Consider the following 15,818-nt stretch of genomic DNA (forward strand, 5'->3'; position numbering starts at 1 on the left):
GCCAACATTGCCCTGCTCTACTCCACGCGCCACCGTCACCCCAGCTTAAAAAAGGCAGTTTCCCTAAAACCGAAGCATGAAAGCATTTTTTTATCCCCTCACCAATCTTCTGTTTCTACTGACAACTTAAAGAGCAAAGTTCAATCAACACAAACAAATATCAAAGAAGTCAACACAAGGCGTTTAACTATGTTTAAAGTGAACAAGTTAAGTTCAAGTTCTAAAACTTGTCAGAGCTTTTGAGTTTAAAGAGAAGTAAGTGGACATAGTCCTTTCCCTGAGACACCACTAACCTCGCCATCTTTGCAGACCAGCACAAGGTGGATGTCAGTCGCTGAAGCTGTATGTTTTGTTGTGATTCCCTCTCTCATAGATACATCGTCTTTGTGCGTTTGAGCAGTCTTAAGTTTGCTAAAAGAAGGCGGGTCAAAGAAGCACTTTAGCCAATTGCAGATTAAACCAAACAGTGTCCTTGTTCCGTCCCCCAGCTGTGGTGTTTGTTGCTACACGTGTTTGGGTGCACGCAGTGTCCTGATTACAGATGAGCCACACCTGAGCAGAACCTGTGTTGGTGCTACAAAGGCTTCCTGGACCGTTCTGGGGGGCCACACAGATCCTTGAGTCTGCACAACGGTGCTTGCTGCTGCCAAGATCGCCGTTCAGCCGTCCACCCGCCAGTGAGAGCGTTCCACATTTGTATTTTGTTGTTAAGATACCTTTAATATCTAGCTTATTTTGATACGAGCCGGTTTGCGTGTGTCTCGCCTTTATGTTCAGGCTGGTGTCCGACCGCCCGTAACAGTCCTTATATGGAAAACTTGGGGCAACATGTGTTTTTCCCCTAAGCGCAATAAACATACATATGACATCGTGGGGATGTTTACCATCAACCTGAAGTGGAATTATTATGTTTCCTTATAAATGCCATCCGAAAATGTACTAGACTCATGAGATTGAAGGAAGTTGGCTCATGTATGACATCTTGAAGTTTCCTATGCTACATAAGAATTCCCTGATATTTTCTGGTCTGTGTAAATTAATTATTTATAAATGTATTTGAATAAGTAATTATAAAATTGAAATCACATTGTCATTTACAGACTTTTTCCTATATATTGCAACCTGTTTTTTATTGTATTATCAGATTTATATAGGATTTACACTTATTCAATGAGTTTGCCACGTTCAGCGGAAGTGCTCTTATTTTGAAGTCAGTTCTTACCGTAATGTCAGTCTGAGCGCAGATTGTCGCAGGAGGCTGAACTAATATAATATTACTTCTCACAATGTTCAGTTGTTGCACAAACTTCAAGTAAATTCCCAAATCATCGACCTACGACACACAAACATCTGTAAACATCCAGGACTTTTGTGCAGTACAATGTTGAGCCTGATTCATTCTTGTGAAGGCATTTTACAAACGGTGACATGCTCATTCTCCAGTCATCGTCATTCATATGGTGGGTCCCATTTCTAGGATTGTGTTTCCAATGTTGAACTTCAGTGTGCTGTAAATGTGTAGTTGTGTGTACTCAGTGAATGGTGAGAGTGTCATTTGGAAATATGTCTGTTCTAAATAAAAGGGAAGTGATTGGATGGCAGAGTCGTGCTGCAATGGCAGAGTTTAGGATTGTGTGACACGTTTTCTGATTTCAGGTTTGAGAAAGCAGTTATTGTTTTAAGAAACGTGTGTAAAAAACTGTAAGGAGTTGTCCATAGCAACCAGGGACATCCCTAGCAACATTCTAGCCTTTGTACCAACCCTGCAGCTCCAGCATTTAACCACACAGCCTTTATACACAATGCATCTTTATTATTTTAGTTCATTGAAATGTTAAAGAAAGCACAACATTAAAAGAAACCAGTACAATTGTCATCACATCCCACCAACAATGAGTTCAGTCACCACGTTAAAGAGTCAAACCAACTGTTGTGGCTCCAGTCCTCACACTCCAGAGCGTCCATCTCCATGAGCTTCTCCCAGTAGCGCTCCATGACAGCATTGGGCAGCAGCTCCGCGTCGCCCACCAGACGGATGCTCTTGATTCCCATCAGACGCCTCAGGCCGGCTGCCTCTGCACAAGATACAAATGCATCAAGGAAAGCCCATGGGCAGTTCATTTAAAGCCCCCCCCTCCCCCCGATGAAGGGTAATTAGTTGTGATTACATGCTGATTAAACCATAGGTTATGAATATTGTATCCAGCAGCGGCGCATGAAGCCCCTAAATGTCTCACACTCCCTTTAATGAGGCTGTTCTTGGATGAACCCTCCAGGTGGGAGGTCATCGACAGCTTGAGTGGGCGCTGGTCTGTCCTCTGCTCAGGCAGGGTGCATGTGACGTGGGGGGGGGGCGACAGACCTGTGGTCAGCTCCTCCGGAGAAGGCACGGCCGGCCCGCGTGGGACGTCCACCTGGGGACGGCTCTGCGGTCGGTCTCCCTCTGCCTGCACGTTCAGGGCGTAGTGAGACAGCGGTTTGTCGGCGAGCGTCACCTGAGCGAGCAAAGGATGGAGGTGACCAGGGAGCCATGACTTATTAAAGAGTGGCATACGTGGAACCTGAGCGGCCCGATCCGATGTCCCTCTGCTATATATTTGATCTTCATAATGAGACGGGAGAGATGGGGGAGGGGGCGTTTACGGCCTAATGCGGAGCCCCTACTGGCAGGCAGGAAACCACATCCACGACTGGCTCCACCACTTACACACAATGACACAGAAAAGGCAGCTTTTGGTACCATGTGCTTCACTCACTCAACTTTTTACTTTTGGTGCTTCATAATCAAATATTTGAAATGACAAAGTAACGGGACTATTGCTGTAAGAAGAAAATGTGTTGTAATCATCATAAGCATAACTGTCTCAATAAAAGACGCCATCTGCTGCTGCATGAAGCAACAATAACAGATGAGATGCATTTATGAGAAAAGGGGTTTAATAGCAGCCGGGCAGGTGGGGGAATGAAGAGGGGCTTTTATTGTGAAAAACTGTCTAAGCTGCTCCTTTGGGCACAGACTGACCTCTATCAGCTCAGGCAGGTTGGCCCCTTTTTACTTTCATATCAGGCAAATATGTGTAACAGGATACGCTGGTGTCCTTGTGTTTATCCTACTGTGACTAGAACAACGTGGCAGTCTGTCCCTGGACCCGCTCTACTAGGGGGGAATCTCTTGGCACCTCACGATTCCATTCGATTCCGATTCAGAGGTCAACGATTCGATTCTAAACCGATTATCGATTCTAAACCGATTAATGCTTCTAAACCGATTATCGATTCTAAACTGATTATCGATTCTAAACCGATTAATGCTTCTAAACCGATTATCGATTCTAAACTGATAAAACGATTATCGATGCATCTCGATTTTCTAAATTTTCTCAAATCTGAGTTTGAGTTTTTTTATAAGAGAAAAAAAAATCTTTGTCATAAATTTGATTTTCTATCAACAACGCAAGAACCAATGCAGCTTGCATTTCAACACAATATGGAAGTAGCCTATGTAAAAAAATATTACACAGATTCATTTTTCTTTTAAATGACGAAAAAGCTGCTCTTAGTCTCAGACCGGTCCGTATTTGTAAAATACCGGAAAAAAGTCCAAATCTGTGAATATCTTGCCAACTGTCAATACGGATCGACTTTTTGGAAAATGGAAATAATGAGGTAAGATGTGCGCAGGCTCCTCCATAGTGCGGTAAAGTTATTAGATATTCAGATTCAGACTGACGGACCGGTCTGCCAGCTGGACGCGTTGCTCTTAACGTGCCGGTAATGATGGTAAATGATGCTTGTAGCTGGTTGTCATCTACGCTCCACTACGGTTACCCAATCGAGACCGAATCGTTCTAGAGAGAAATTGAACCCTTCTATCTATCTGAACCCCACCCCTACGCTCTACAGACCAGAACCCTCAGAGTGATGGGTAATGATTAGTGATGAGTAATGATTAACGATGAGTAATGATTAACGATTAGTGATGAGTAATGATTAACGATTAGTGATGAGTAATGATTAACGATTAGTGATGAGTAACGATTAACGATGAGTAATGATTAACGATTAGTGATGAGTAATGATTAACGATTAGTGATGAGTAATGATTAACGATTAGTGATGAGTAATGATTAACGATTAGTGATGAGTAACGATTAGTGATGAGTAATGATTAACGATTAGTGATGAGTAATGATTAACGATTAGTGATGAGTAATGATTAACGATTAGTGATGAGTAATGATTAACGATTAGTGATGAGTAATGATTAACGATGAGTAATGATTAACGATTAGTGATGAGTAATGATTAACGATTAGTGATGAGTAATGATTAACGATTAGTGATGAGTAATGATTAACGATTAGTGATGAGTAATGATTAACGATTAGTGATGAGTAATGAACGCTCCCTGGTGCCACAGTGTGCCTCCAGGATGTGTTCTGATGGAGGAATTAAAGCTTGGCTGGAGCCTCCGTGTGAAGTATGCATGTTCTCTCCCTGCCAGTGGGGCCTTCTGAGGCTTGTTGGAAACTTGTGCTGCCACATTTGAGAGGGCGGAGGAGCTTGATCAGAACCGTACAAACTGATGGAGGAGGCCACCATGTGTCTGACCTTGTCCCAGGCGTACGTGGCGCTGACGGGGATGTTGTTACCGAGGACGGCCTCCAGCCAGCGCTCCAGAGCCCGGTGCCACTTGCCTCTGTCGTCCTTTATAGAGCCGTCTGCCTGCACGACAGCCAGGTGGCGCCGACCCTGCAGGCGTAACACACACATGCTGTTTTCTCTGTGGGGGGGGGGGCGTAACACACACATGCTGTTTTCTCTATGGGGGGGGGGGCGTAACACACACATGCTGTTTTCTCTATGGGGGGGGGGGCGTAACACACACATGCTGTTTTCTCTGTGGGGGGGGGGGGGCGTAACACACACATGCTGTTTTCTCTGTGGGGGGGGGGGGCGTAACACACACATGCTGTTTTCTCTATGGGGGGGGGGGGCGTAACGCACACATGCTGTTTTCTCTGTGGGGGGGGGGGCGTAACACACACATGCTGTTTTCTCTGTGGGGGGGGGGGCGCGTAACACACACATGCTGTTCTCTCTGTGGGGGGGGGGGGCGTAACACACACATGCTGTTTTCTCTATGGGGGGGGGGGGCGTAACACACACATGCTGTTTTCTCTATGGGGGGGGGGGCGTAACACACACATGCTGTTTTCTCTGTGGGGGGGGGGCGTAACACACACATGCTGTTTTCTCTATGGGGGGGGGGGCGTAACGCACACATGCTGTTTTCTCTGTGGGGGGGGGGGCGTAACACACACATGCTGTTTTCTCTGTGGGGGGGGGGGGGGCGTAACACACACATGCTGTTTTCTCTGTGGGGGGGGGGCGCGTAACACACACATGCTGTTCTCTCTGTGGGGGGGGGGGCGTAACACACACATGCTGTTTTCTCTGTGGGGGGGGGGGGCGTAACACACACATGCTGTTCTCTCTGTGGGGGGGGGGCGTAACACACACATGCTGTTTTCTCTGTGGGGGGGGGGGCGTAACACACACATGCTGTTTTCTCTATGGGGGGGGGGGCGTAACACACACATGCTGTTTTCTCTGTGGGGGGGGGGCGTAACACACACATGCTGTTTTCTCTATGGGGGGGGGGGCGTAACACACACATGCTGTTTTCTCTGTGGGGGGGGGGGGGGGCGTAACACACACATGCTGTTTTCTCTGTGGGGGGGGGCGCGTAACACACACATGCTGTTCTCTCTGTGGGGGGGGGGCGTAACACACACATGCTGTTTTCTCTGTGGGGGGGGGGCGTAACACACACATGCTGTTCTCTCTGTGGGGGGGGGCGTAACACACACATGCTGTTTTCTCTGTGGGGGGGGGGGGCGTAACACACACATGCTGTTCTCTCTGTGGGGGGGGGGCGTAACACACACATGCTGTTTTCTCTGTGGGGGGGGGGGCGTAACACACACATGCTGTTCTCTCTGTGGGGGGGGGCGTAACACACACATGCTGTTTTCTCTGTGGGGGGGGGGGGCGTAACACACACATGCTGTTCTCTCTGTGGGGGGGGGGCGTAACACACACATGCTGTTTTCTCTGTGGGGGGGGGGGCGTAACACACACATGCTGTTCTCTCTGTGGGGGGGGGGCGTAACACACACATGCTGTTTTCTCTGTGGGGGGGGGGGCGTAACACACACATGCTGTTCTCTCTGTGGGGGGGGGGCGTAACACACACATGCTGTTTTCTCTGTGGGGGGGGGGCGTAACACATACATGCTGTGGCAATGAATGGTTTTCTGATCTAACCGATAAGCCTGACACAGCTGGTCTCTTGGGCACAAGTTGTGTGTTGTGCATCTCTGGTCTCCTTGTTTGCGTGTTTTCATGTAGCAACAGCTACTTCGTGTTGTCAGCTGTACCCAGCATGCAGTTGCATGGGGTCATTTTTATAAATGTACAATTATTAGTGTAACAAATTGTTTATGTGTCACGAGCTGTTTGTTAAAGAGTGTTTGTTGTGGGTTATTTATTGTTGTTATAATGTTAAGACAAGTAGCTGCAGCCGATGGGCGCCATGTGATGACGCGTAACGGCGGTATGAGCGGTACGGGAGAGACGTTTAGCTGATGTTCACTCTGTTAGCGCTGTTAGCTTCACCCCGCTGGGAGCCGTGTGGAGGCAACCTGCCAATCACAGGTATGCTCTGAATTCCACAATGAACATCTTAAGCTATGAGACTTAAAAGTCATGGGCTCAATGAGAAAAGCTTTTACTAACCTTCAGCAGCAGCTGGAGAGCACTTCCAGGCGCCAAGACTCCCGTCTGCACGAGCCGGTACAGGCGCACGCCGCTATCGCCGCCCTGTACCAGCTCCTTATCTGCTTCTATCTGAAAGTGGACGTGTTGTAGAGTCTTTCTTGGTTGTTTGGCTCTGCTCCCCAAGATCCCGGCATCCCCTTTTGGCACATCGGTGGGCGGGGCAGCCTTCCTCCGCTGGGTTGGTCGAGGTGCAGAAGGCCAAGCGATTGCGGCGTGACTCTGAGGCGCCGCTCTCAGCGCGGTGGTCCGGGGAACCGGTCTGTTGGAGCTGCGTGGTCCGGACCCTCCACGGTGGGGAGGCCGAGTGGAAGGTTTGGCCTCTGTGGTGACGTACAGCTCCACCAAACGCAGCTGCTTCTGCAGGATGTCCACAATGGTCCTCTGTCGCCAGGCGAGGGACACCAGCTGACTCTTCAGCAGGCGCTGGCGAAGGCAGCCGGGCATGCTCCTGCAGAGAGACACAACAGGCCTGATGCTTCAGATAAAATAAAAGTAGGGCTGTCAATAGATTAAAAAAACAACTAATTAATCACACATTTTGAAATTCATTCATCTCTGTTAATGAATGTTGTTTTTAACCTCTTAAACCCAAAGCCCCTCTGGAGGGGGCTGGGAGAGGACATAGCAAATAACTGCCTTAATGAAGTCACTAATCACAAAGTTACATTTGAAGTCACATGTCAGATTAAACAGCAAGACATGTGAGACATTTCTACATGCTCCAAACACTGAACCACACAACTAAATGAATTACAAGATTCCAACATTCCTATAATGCCGCCCAGTCATCCCACCCGCCGCATATCTGGCTGTAACTCTACGACACGTTAACGTCCTGTTAACGTCAAGCATCTGCGAGGTAAGAAATCTTTTTAAAACAATAGTCAAAAGTATTCTCTTTCCTGAGCTGTCTAGCTAAGAAAGATGTTCAAATGGCACAGATGTGCCAAAGTCCCTATTCTGGAGATCTTGCCTGAACTGTCGATACTGAAAACGCTCTAATTTTCTTCTGCTTCACTTAATCAAAGTCAGTTTGCAGAGACAATGTCCATGTATGAGGCTATGATTTGGGAGAGCGTTAAAGCTGCAAATGCATCATTCCAAAGTGGTAAACATCCTAAAACCTAAATCCTAAAATTTACTCTTAACCAGTAACAAATACACTAATATTTACACATCTGAACAAATTATATAGGCGTTCCCTTCTAGTACATCACACAAATCATTCAAATACACTCTAAGGTTGCACAGATATACTCTTAAAAAATGTGTATGCAAATTCTGAGCAGAGGCCTAAAAAAGGGCGGTTTTGAAGAGGTTAATAAATGTTTTTCATTAAGAATAAATCTTAAAAATAAACCACTTTAGAAAGTCTATTTTAGACACTGTTGTTTAATTGTTACTGTTATTTTAAACACCACCAACCACCCAACCTGCGTTCTGAAAGGGGAACCTTCCAGAGACCACTTTTTGCACACGGCGTCGCTCTGATTTGTGTTGTCTGGAGGTGCATCACGAAAAAACCAATAGGGTGTCAGAATGGTCAATGTTTATACTTCTCATCCAACCACAATTATCTGGAACGACGACAAGCCAAAATGAAATGGAAGTAATGAGCCTATTTTTAAAACCTAAGTAGACAACACAGATATTCACATGAAAATGTAAGTAGTAGAAGTCAAAAAAATACTCCAGTATAGAACCCCAAAATGTTTACTTAAGTAAGCTAACAAAGTATTTGTGCTTGTTACTAGACACCTCTGAAAATAAGTACATATCGCGTCACTTCCACCTAAAGGTTTCATTACATGTTGTAAGTAAATTTAGTGGAAAACGTTTTTCAAACCACAGTTTCAAATAAGTATGCCACATAAAAGTGCAAACAACATATATTTCCCACCCTGAATAACTCAAGGGGCTTGTCCACGTGATCGTGGTTTTTTCTCCTTAGTGTCTCTTTCATTAGTGGGCTTCATACTTGCTACTTTCAGCTGGCAGAATCTCACTCACTGGGTCCCTCTTCCTGACCGACCGTAGTGCTTTAAGCCCAGATTTGCCTGCTTGTGTCTTTTCTCTTTTGCTTTCTGACGCTGTGCGTCTCTCTGTCCCTGAGTCGCTGCGAGGGGGCGTGGTTTCAACCCAGCGCATTATACTCTTATAATGAGTTCTGTAGCTGTAAGGACAGCGTCGTCTCTGGGCCCCTTAGAGAAAACATTCATGGCCAATATGCAACAACGAGCATACATACATACCGGTGTTCATGATGAGCAGCGACCTTCAGGCATTCTGCCATGTTCTCAAACAAAGCTTCGCTCAAGTGAAGGATGAGAGACTGACCGGTATTTCAGGGCCAGGTTGTCCTTCTCCAGCTGCTGCCAGGTGACCACCTCCGTCAGCACGCTCTGGATCTGCATCAGAGCAGCATGATATCGGCCTGGAAGACAGACACAGCCAGCATCGCTCCCGAGGTCGACTGGAAAGGCTGACTGGCAGGTCATCTCACTTGCATGAGCACTACCAGCAGGAGATGCTCTGATCCGCTTGGTGTGCATATATTAATGTATGTGTATATTAATGATTATCATGGCAGCTGCTCTACCTGCATCCACGGGACCCGCCAGGGGCCACGCCGCTATCTCCGTCTGTGTCCTCCCCACCTCCTCCAGAACCACAGGCAGGCCCTCTGAACAACACTAGGAGACAAAGAGGGCGTCAAACGAGGGAACCTGTGCCCTGCATGGATGAGTGGAAGGCCATTCAGTGCAAAGAGGCCTCACGCCATCCGCGCTGGTGTCCTTCCTCCCCGGCTGGACGCCTCTGTCCCCCGAGTCTCTGGACGTGGGGCTCGGCGCGTCATTGCAGCTAAGCCGGCAGGTCTCTGGAGACACGGCACCTGAAAGAGTCCTTCAGCTCTGATATATATATATATTATATAATATATATTTCCTAATAAACAATAAATCAATGCAAGTTACACGTAGATTCATGGCACGCATTGGAGAAGTGAATCCCATTCTGTAGATTATTCAACGAGTTCAGTAGTGACGCTACTGAGTTTAAACTTAGAAGTCTAAAAGTAGGATACAATCAGAAAAGCACACAGCACAATTTTATCTATAAGGCTAATTCTTATTATACATATTGAGACATTTGATAATGTTTAAATATCTATAAATAGGGCCCCTACAGGCATCTAAGCCCCACAGCACGCCGCTGGGCGGAGCCAAACCCTGGAGCTTGTTGCTGCGAGGCGACAGTGCTAACCGCCACGCCACTACGCCGCCTGTGAAAGGGTATATATAATATACATATGTGTGTCTTTACTAAAGCCTCTGCAGTAAAATGTGAATATATAGATATAGTATATATGGGTTTTAGATATGTGCATGTCAGAGGGAAGATCCTTGGACTACGCAGATCAGCTGGTGGCTGTGACACCCCCCAAAGCTGTAGGATCCCACGCCGACGGGGAAGCCATCCAACGCTCACCTCTGTACAGTATTTCAAGCTTTCTCAGCGACATGAGGCATCAAACCATCCACACCACTTCACCTCCTGTGCCGACATCAGCAGAGCGTCGGCCCGTCACAGCAGGCCGCGCAGGAGGGGACCGTCTGATACGTATTGGCAGAGCTGCCATGGAATCCGGATCATAGGCATGTCAAAGGAATAGGCTCCGATTCGGATGGGAGCGTGAGGAAGCTCACCTGGTGGTCCGCGCAGTGCAGGGGCTTCACGCGGCTGCTCGCCAGTCACAGGAGGTACTGGGAGAGAGAGCAGCGCTCTGAGCTCGCCCTCCCCGGCCAGGTCCAGTGCACTGAGGCCGGCCCCCGTCCTGTCGCTGGGGTTTGATCCGTACTGGAGGAGGAGCTTCACTACCTGCACGACAACATCATGTCAGGGAGCCTCTGGCATCGAGAAGCGTACATATAAAAGACGAGGTCAAAGTAAATGCTCCGGTCTTCAGTGTTTTGGTGGAAAAAACAACACACCAGAAAAAAAGACAATTCCAATTGATTCTTAAAAGCTGCTGTTTCTGTTTAACAACCCCATTGCAATGGAAAGTACATGTCAGTGTTTCCCACACAGACTGATCTGTGGCGTTGTGCCGCCACACAATTTTAACGCTATTTAAATCACGCAGCGTATTCGTTCAGCTGCATTTCCTTTCCCTGCTCTCCCTCTGTCTGTGTCACACACACACACACACACACACACACACACACACACACACACACACGTCTGTCTCACGTGTCTTTTTTTAGCAAGCGCCGCAAAATCCGTTGCTCTGACAGAAGTTGCAGACTTTGCATGTGCTGCAACAAGTAGTACAGGGTGTGAAATGTGTGCTCCAGCTATGAGAGTTGTATATAGTGTGCATTGTGTTCTATCTAGCGATGTTTGTCGTACACACACACTGACGTAGGACCTGTGGGAAACTCTGCATGTACGCGTAACTGGTGAGTGTCCCAGAACCACATTCTGCGGTAAAGCCGTTATTGGGCCGACGTTGCTAACGACTAACTTTCCCTGACGGTTCAAACAAGTCCACTTATTTACCAAATAACCATCATGCTGGGTGGAAAAACACTCGACACTAGAGACTGAGACAAATAACTCAATTTACAATGTTTACAGAGGGAATAAATCAAAGCTGGATTGTCCAAGAATGAGACATAACATCTATTCCTCGACCTCTGTGGGAAAGGTCACCGGGTCAAGGAAAGGCGGTTAGGACTCTTCCACTAAGCTACGCAGTCCTGATGGACGGGATGCCAGTCGCTGGTGGGTTTATTTATTGATCATAGACTTTATTGCCCCGTGCATCCACACTGCTGCTTTTCATCAAGGACACATTTGTCCCGTATTTTCCTCCACGACTTTGTTCCCCTCGTTGGTGGAGATCTCCCTCCATGAATCAGAGGCCATCCGGCGTCCTCATAGTCCGCCAATGACGGCTTGTACAAGCGCTCATATTTACACATTTCTTCCCACAAAAGCTCTTCAATCTGATCCGTTCTCTCGTGAACGTTCTTCCTTTTAATAACGGCCGTATTGTGCTGTGAAAACGGAGACGTGAGACTCCGTAAAGTTAAGGAATCTTCCTAAGAACCTTTGACAATTTGAATTGAGCCCAGGACAGAAGTAGTCCCTTCCTCAGGCTTCTTCTCTACAACAGGGAATCTTTTGCCCCCTGCTGGTCAGCTGAGAAGATTGCAGGTTCAAGACACTTCCACACCGGTTTCTCCTGAACAAGAAGGAATCTCCTGGGCGAAATATGTGAGGACTCAGCGGCGTGGACTGTGGTCTCCTACAGCGGTATCATCTAAGCATGCACACATGTCCAATCTACAGGAAAAGAGCCACAGATTAAAGATAGATGAAATAAGATAAGAAAAAGGGGAATTGGGATCCAGCGGTGAGTTTTTAAGGAAGAAAAGAGATACCAGTGAGCTACATCAGCTTTGTAAAGCCTAGTTTATGCTTCTGCGTTGTCACAGAGACACAAGGACACGCAGACACAGGAGCCCCTTGCGTGTCCTTGCATGTCCCTAGCGTGTCGTCCCTTGTAGGGTCAAAAGCGACGCAGCCTCCCGCAGCGCACCAGGCTGCGATTGGTCTGCTTAGAACGTTTACGAGAGAACGGATCAGATTGAAGAGCTTTTGTGGGAAGAAATGTGTAAATATGAGCGCTTGTACAAGCCGTCATTGGCGGACTATGAGGACGGCGGATGGCCTCTGATTCATGGAGGGAGATCTCCACAAACGAGGGGAATAAAGTCGTGGAGGAAAATACGGGACAAATGTGTCCTTGATGAAAAGCAGCAGTGTGGATGCACGGGGCAATAAAGTCTATGATCAATAAATAAAGCAACCAGCGACTTCCACACACAAAGACGTGACTCTCTAGGTCGTCTTCAACAAAACACGTGACTCCACCTGTTGTTCTGGAGGTGAATCGCTCTGCAACACACGCAGGACTTTACAACCAGGAAGTGAAACCAGCGCGTCGACACGACGCAGAAACACGCGGCGGCCTTTAGTCTGAAAGCAACACCCAGGCTTTAGTTGAACGTGGGCGGGTGGAAAGATTCACCTGACAGTGTCCAGCGCAGATGGCGTCGTGCAGGGGCAGGACGCCATCACAGCTCCTGGCGTGAACGTCGGCTCCGGCCTTCAGCAGCTCCTCGACCACCGCCTCCAGGCCGACAGCAGAGGCCTCGTGGAGAGCGGTCCAGCCTGACAAGTCAAAGTCAACATCTACCGGTGAGAAGGTGACAGATGTCCGGACACGGAAGTAGTCGCAGTGGAAAAGGAACGAGTGTGACGGACCTGCGAAGTCCTGCGCGTTGACGCTGACCCCGGCTCGGATGAGGGCTTCGACGTGCGCCAGGTCGCCTTTCTTGCACGCCCTGTGCAGAAGGGTCTCCCCCAACCCATTCCTCTTGTTGACCTGCCTCTTGTTGGGCACTTTCACACTTTGAGAGACCTTTGCTGCCGACAAATAGGAAAAAGAAAATATCAATATTTGTGGAATAAATGAATGTATAAAGTATGAACACAAATCAGAGGCGCTGGTCATACTTTAAGAATGTGATTCCTCTTATCTGACTAATTATTGCGACAACAGAGAAAGTCATATTAGCAGCAACGTGCTTCTGCAGACGGAGGCTTTAGTGGTTTGTAACTCACAATCCCCTGACGTAGAATGAGCACAGCCTGCTGCAGACTGGGCATAGCTGCATATCCCTGACACGGGGGCTTTGAGTGCATTCATCTCCGTCACCACTTCCTTTTCGTTGCCAAACTGTGACTTTAACTCATCCACCTCCATGTCCTGGGCCCCCCTGCTGCTTTGCCAGGGTCTCAGATCGCACAACAGGCTCACAGAGTCGTCCGAGGTTGGCTCGTCTCCGTCCCCGTCCTGCTGCTGAGTGCAGCTGTCAGTCATCTCCATAATGTCTCTGCAAGACAAACAGAGTGATAATCGGAATCTCTTTCACAGCTCTCATTTAGGGAGTCACTCTCTTGTGGAGTGCAAGGTCAGAGGTCAAAGCAGAAAGTGCCAACCAGGCATACGCAGGTCTGATAAGGATGAGAGCTAGAGACACTGCAGGCGCCACACACATTAATGTCAGGAGACACACATTGCATGTGATTGGATCTAGTCTTGCAGCGAGAGGACCTGCACCTCCTCCACGCCAGTTCAGGGCCAATGGAGATCTTTCCTTTTATATCTAACAAGAAATCTAAAATCTAACGTTCTTCCTGTTGTTAGTCGGTTGTTGTTCCGGCCTGCGGGCGACAGAACTGCTCCTGCCTTTGCAAACGCAGCGCTGATACTTTACCTGACAAATAAACCTACCAGAAGGAGAGAAGCACCTCTGAACTGTTACATTAATGGACGATAAAGTACAGCCTCTAGTAGCTTTTGCTTAAGTAAATTAGATTTATACAGTACTGCTATTGGCTGAAATGTTCCCATTAATACAGTCGATATGTTGTCACTTTGTGATCAATCACCAACCCGAGAAACACACATTGCTGTCTATGTCCTAAGTAGCGAGCAACCCCTCTTATTCATACTAAGACTCAATGAGCATTAATACATTTTTAACTGCTCCAATATTTTATTGCATCAATCTCGGCCACAATACTCTTAACTTTGACACCGCTAATGTTTACACATCAGAACACTCACAGGGTTCCCTTCACCCCCCAAAACAACCAAAGTAGTTACACCCGTTTCATCACGTTATGCCTCGTCTGTCTCACGGTCCATCACAGGTGGGTGATGCTAGCTGCTTTTACAACAGCTGCCAGATGTGCTGTGAATCCTTCTACCACCAGCGTAGCTGTAAATCAGCTAGCGTTAGCAAGTTGCTATAAAATGTAACGTTACGCACGTTCTGTACGAGCTGACGTTGAGCTAGCTGACGTTAAGCTAGCTGACGTTGAGCTAGCTGACGTTGAGCTAGCTGACGTTAAGCTAACGTTAGCTGTCAACACATGAGCCAATTAACACTCGAACGTAAGCAAACGTGATAAAACCTTTGAAGCTAACGCTACATTTCCTCACGAGGTCTTTGTCTAACTTCACCGTGTTCCTCCACTCGTTTCACACGTTAGCCTAGCTTCCTCTCACCTTACACATGCTAACTAAGCTAACTTTGCCTCAATGATGGAGAACAAAGACAGATAAACTGGCTTCAACAGTAAACTAGTACCATAAAAGGTCGCGTGTTACCTGTCGGAATAAGGGCGGTTATTGATGAACTTCCTCCCTGCGGGTGTCCCCTTCTTCTGCGATGGGGGACACAGAGACAGAGACAGAGAGACAGAGACAGAGAGACAGAGACAGAGAGAGAGAGAGAGAGGGAGAGAGAGGAGCAATGGCGCGAAAATACAGCGCGAAGCAGGCACGTGCCTTGTGTGTCTGCAGACTGATTGTGTGTCTCCAGACTGATTGTGTGTCTGCAGACTGATTGTGTGTCTCCAGACTGATTGTGTGTTTCCAGACTGATTGTGTGTCTGCAGACTGATTGTGTGTCTGCAGACTGATTGTGTGTCTCCAGACTGATTGTGTGTCTGCAGACTGATTGTGTGTCTGCAGACTTTGATTGTGTGTCTGCAGACTGATTGTGTGTCTGCAGACTTTGATTGTGTGTCTGCAGACTGATTGTGTGTCTGCAGACTTTGATTGTGTGTCTGCAGACTTTGATTGTGTGTTTCCAGACTGATTGTGTGTCTGCAGACTTTGATTGTGTGTCTGCAGACTTTGATTATGTGTCTGCAGACTGATTGTGTGTCTGCAGACTGATTGTGTGTCTGCAGACTTTGATTGTGTGTCTGCAGACTTTGATTGTGTGTCTCCAGACTGATTGTGTGTCTGCAGACTGATTGTGTGTCTGCAGACTTTGATTGTGTGTCTCCAGACTGATTGTGTGTCTGCAGACTGATTGTGTGTCTGCAGA

The 15,818-nt window shown here is 47.5% G+C and overlaps 1 protein-coding gene across 1 annotated transcript; it reads right to left on the reverse strand.

The window, feature by feature from the left end:
• Positions 1–1,792: 1,792 nt before the first annotated feature.
• LOC120815256 (uncharacterized) lies at positions 1,793–15,187 on the reverse strand. The gene is made up of 12 exons (XM_078087092.1): positions 15,092–15,187; positions 13,537–13,808; positions 13,177–13,338; positions 12,941–13,083; positions 10,551–10,722; positions 9,621–9,736; positions 9,443–9,536; positions 9,181–9,277; positions 6,802–7,291; positions 4,612–4,752; positions 2,363–2,495; positions 1,793–2,075 (listed from the first exon to the last, which is right to left on the reverse strand). The coding sequence occupies exons 2-12, from the start codon at positions 13,799–13,801 to the stop codon at positions 1,903–1,905; spliced, it is 1,986 nt and encodes a 661-aa protein (XP_077943218.1). The 5' UTR covers positions 13,802–13,808; positions 15,092–15,187; the 3' UTR covers positions 1,793–1,902.
• Between the last annotated feature and the right edge of the window lie 631 nt (positions 15,188–15,818).

The sequence above is a fragment of the Gasterosteus aculeatus genome, chromosome 13 (genome assembly GCF_964276395.1).
Source record: "Gasterosteus aculeatus chromosome 13, fGasAcu3.hap1.1, whole genome shotgun sequence".
NCBI lineage: Eukaryota > Metazoa > Chordata > Actinopteri > Perciformes > Gasterosteidae > Gasterosteus > Gasterosteus aculeatus.

What these genes read in the sequence shown, in the direction of transcription:
- LOC120815256 (XM_078087092.1), bottom strand. Translation starts at nt 13,801, where the DNA reads ATGGAGATGACTGACAGCTGCACTCAGCAGCAGGACGGGGACGGAGAC. An exon ending in TGCACTGCGCGGACCACCAG is followed by an intron (nt 9,737 to 10,550) that starts GTGAGCTTCCTC and finishes GGACTCTTTCAG; the next exon opens with GTGCCGTGTCTCCAGAGACC. An exon ending in AACCTGGCCCTGAAATACCG is followed by an intron (nt 7,292 to 9,180) that starts GTCAGTCTCTCA and finishes GTCTCTCTGCAG; the next exon opens with GAGCATGCCCGGCTGCCTTC.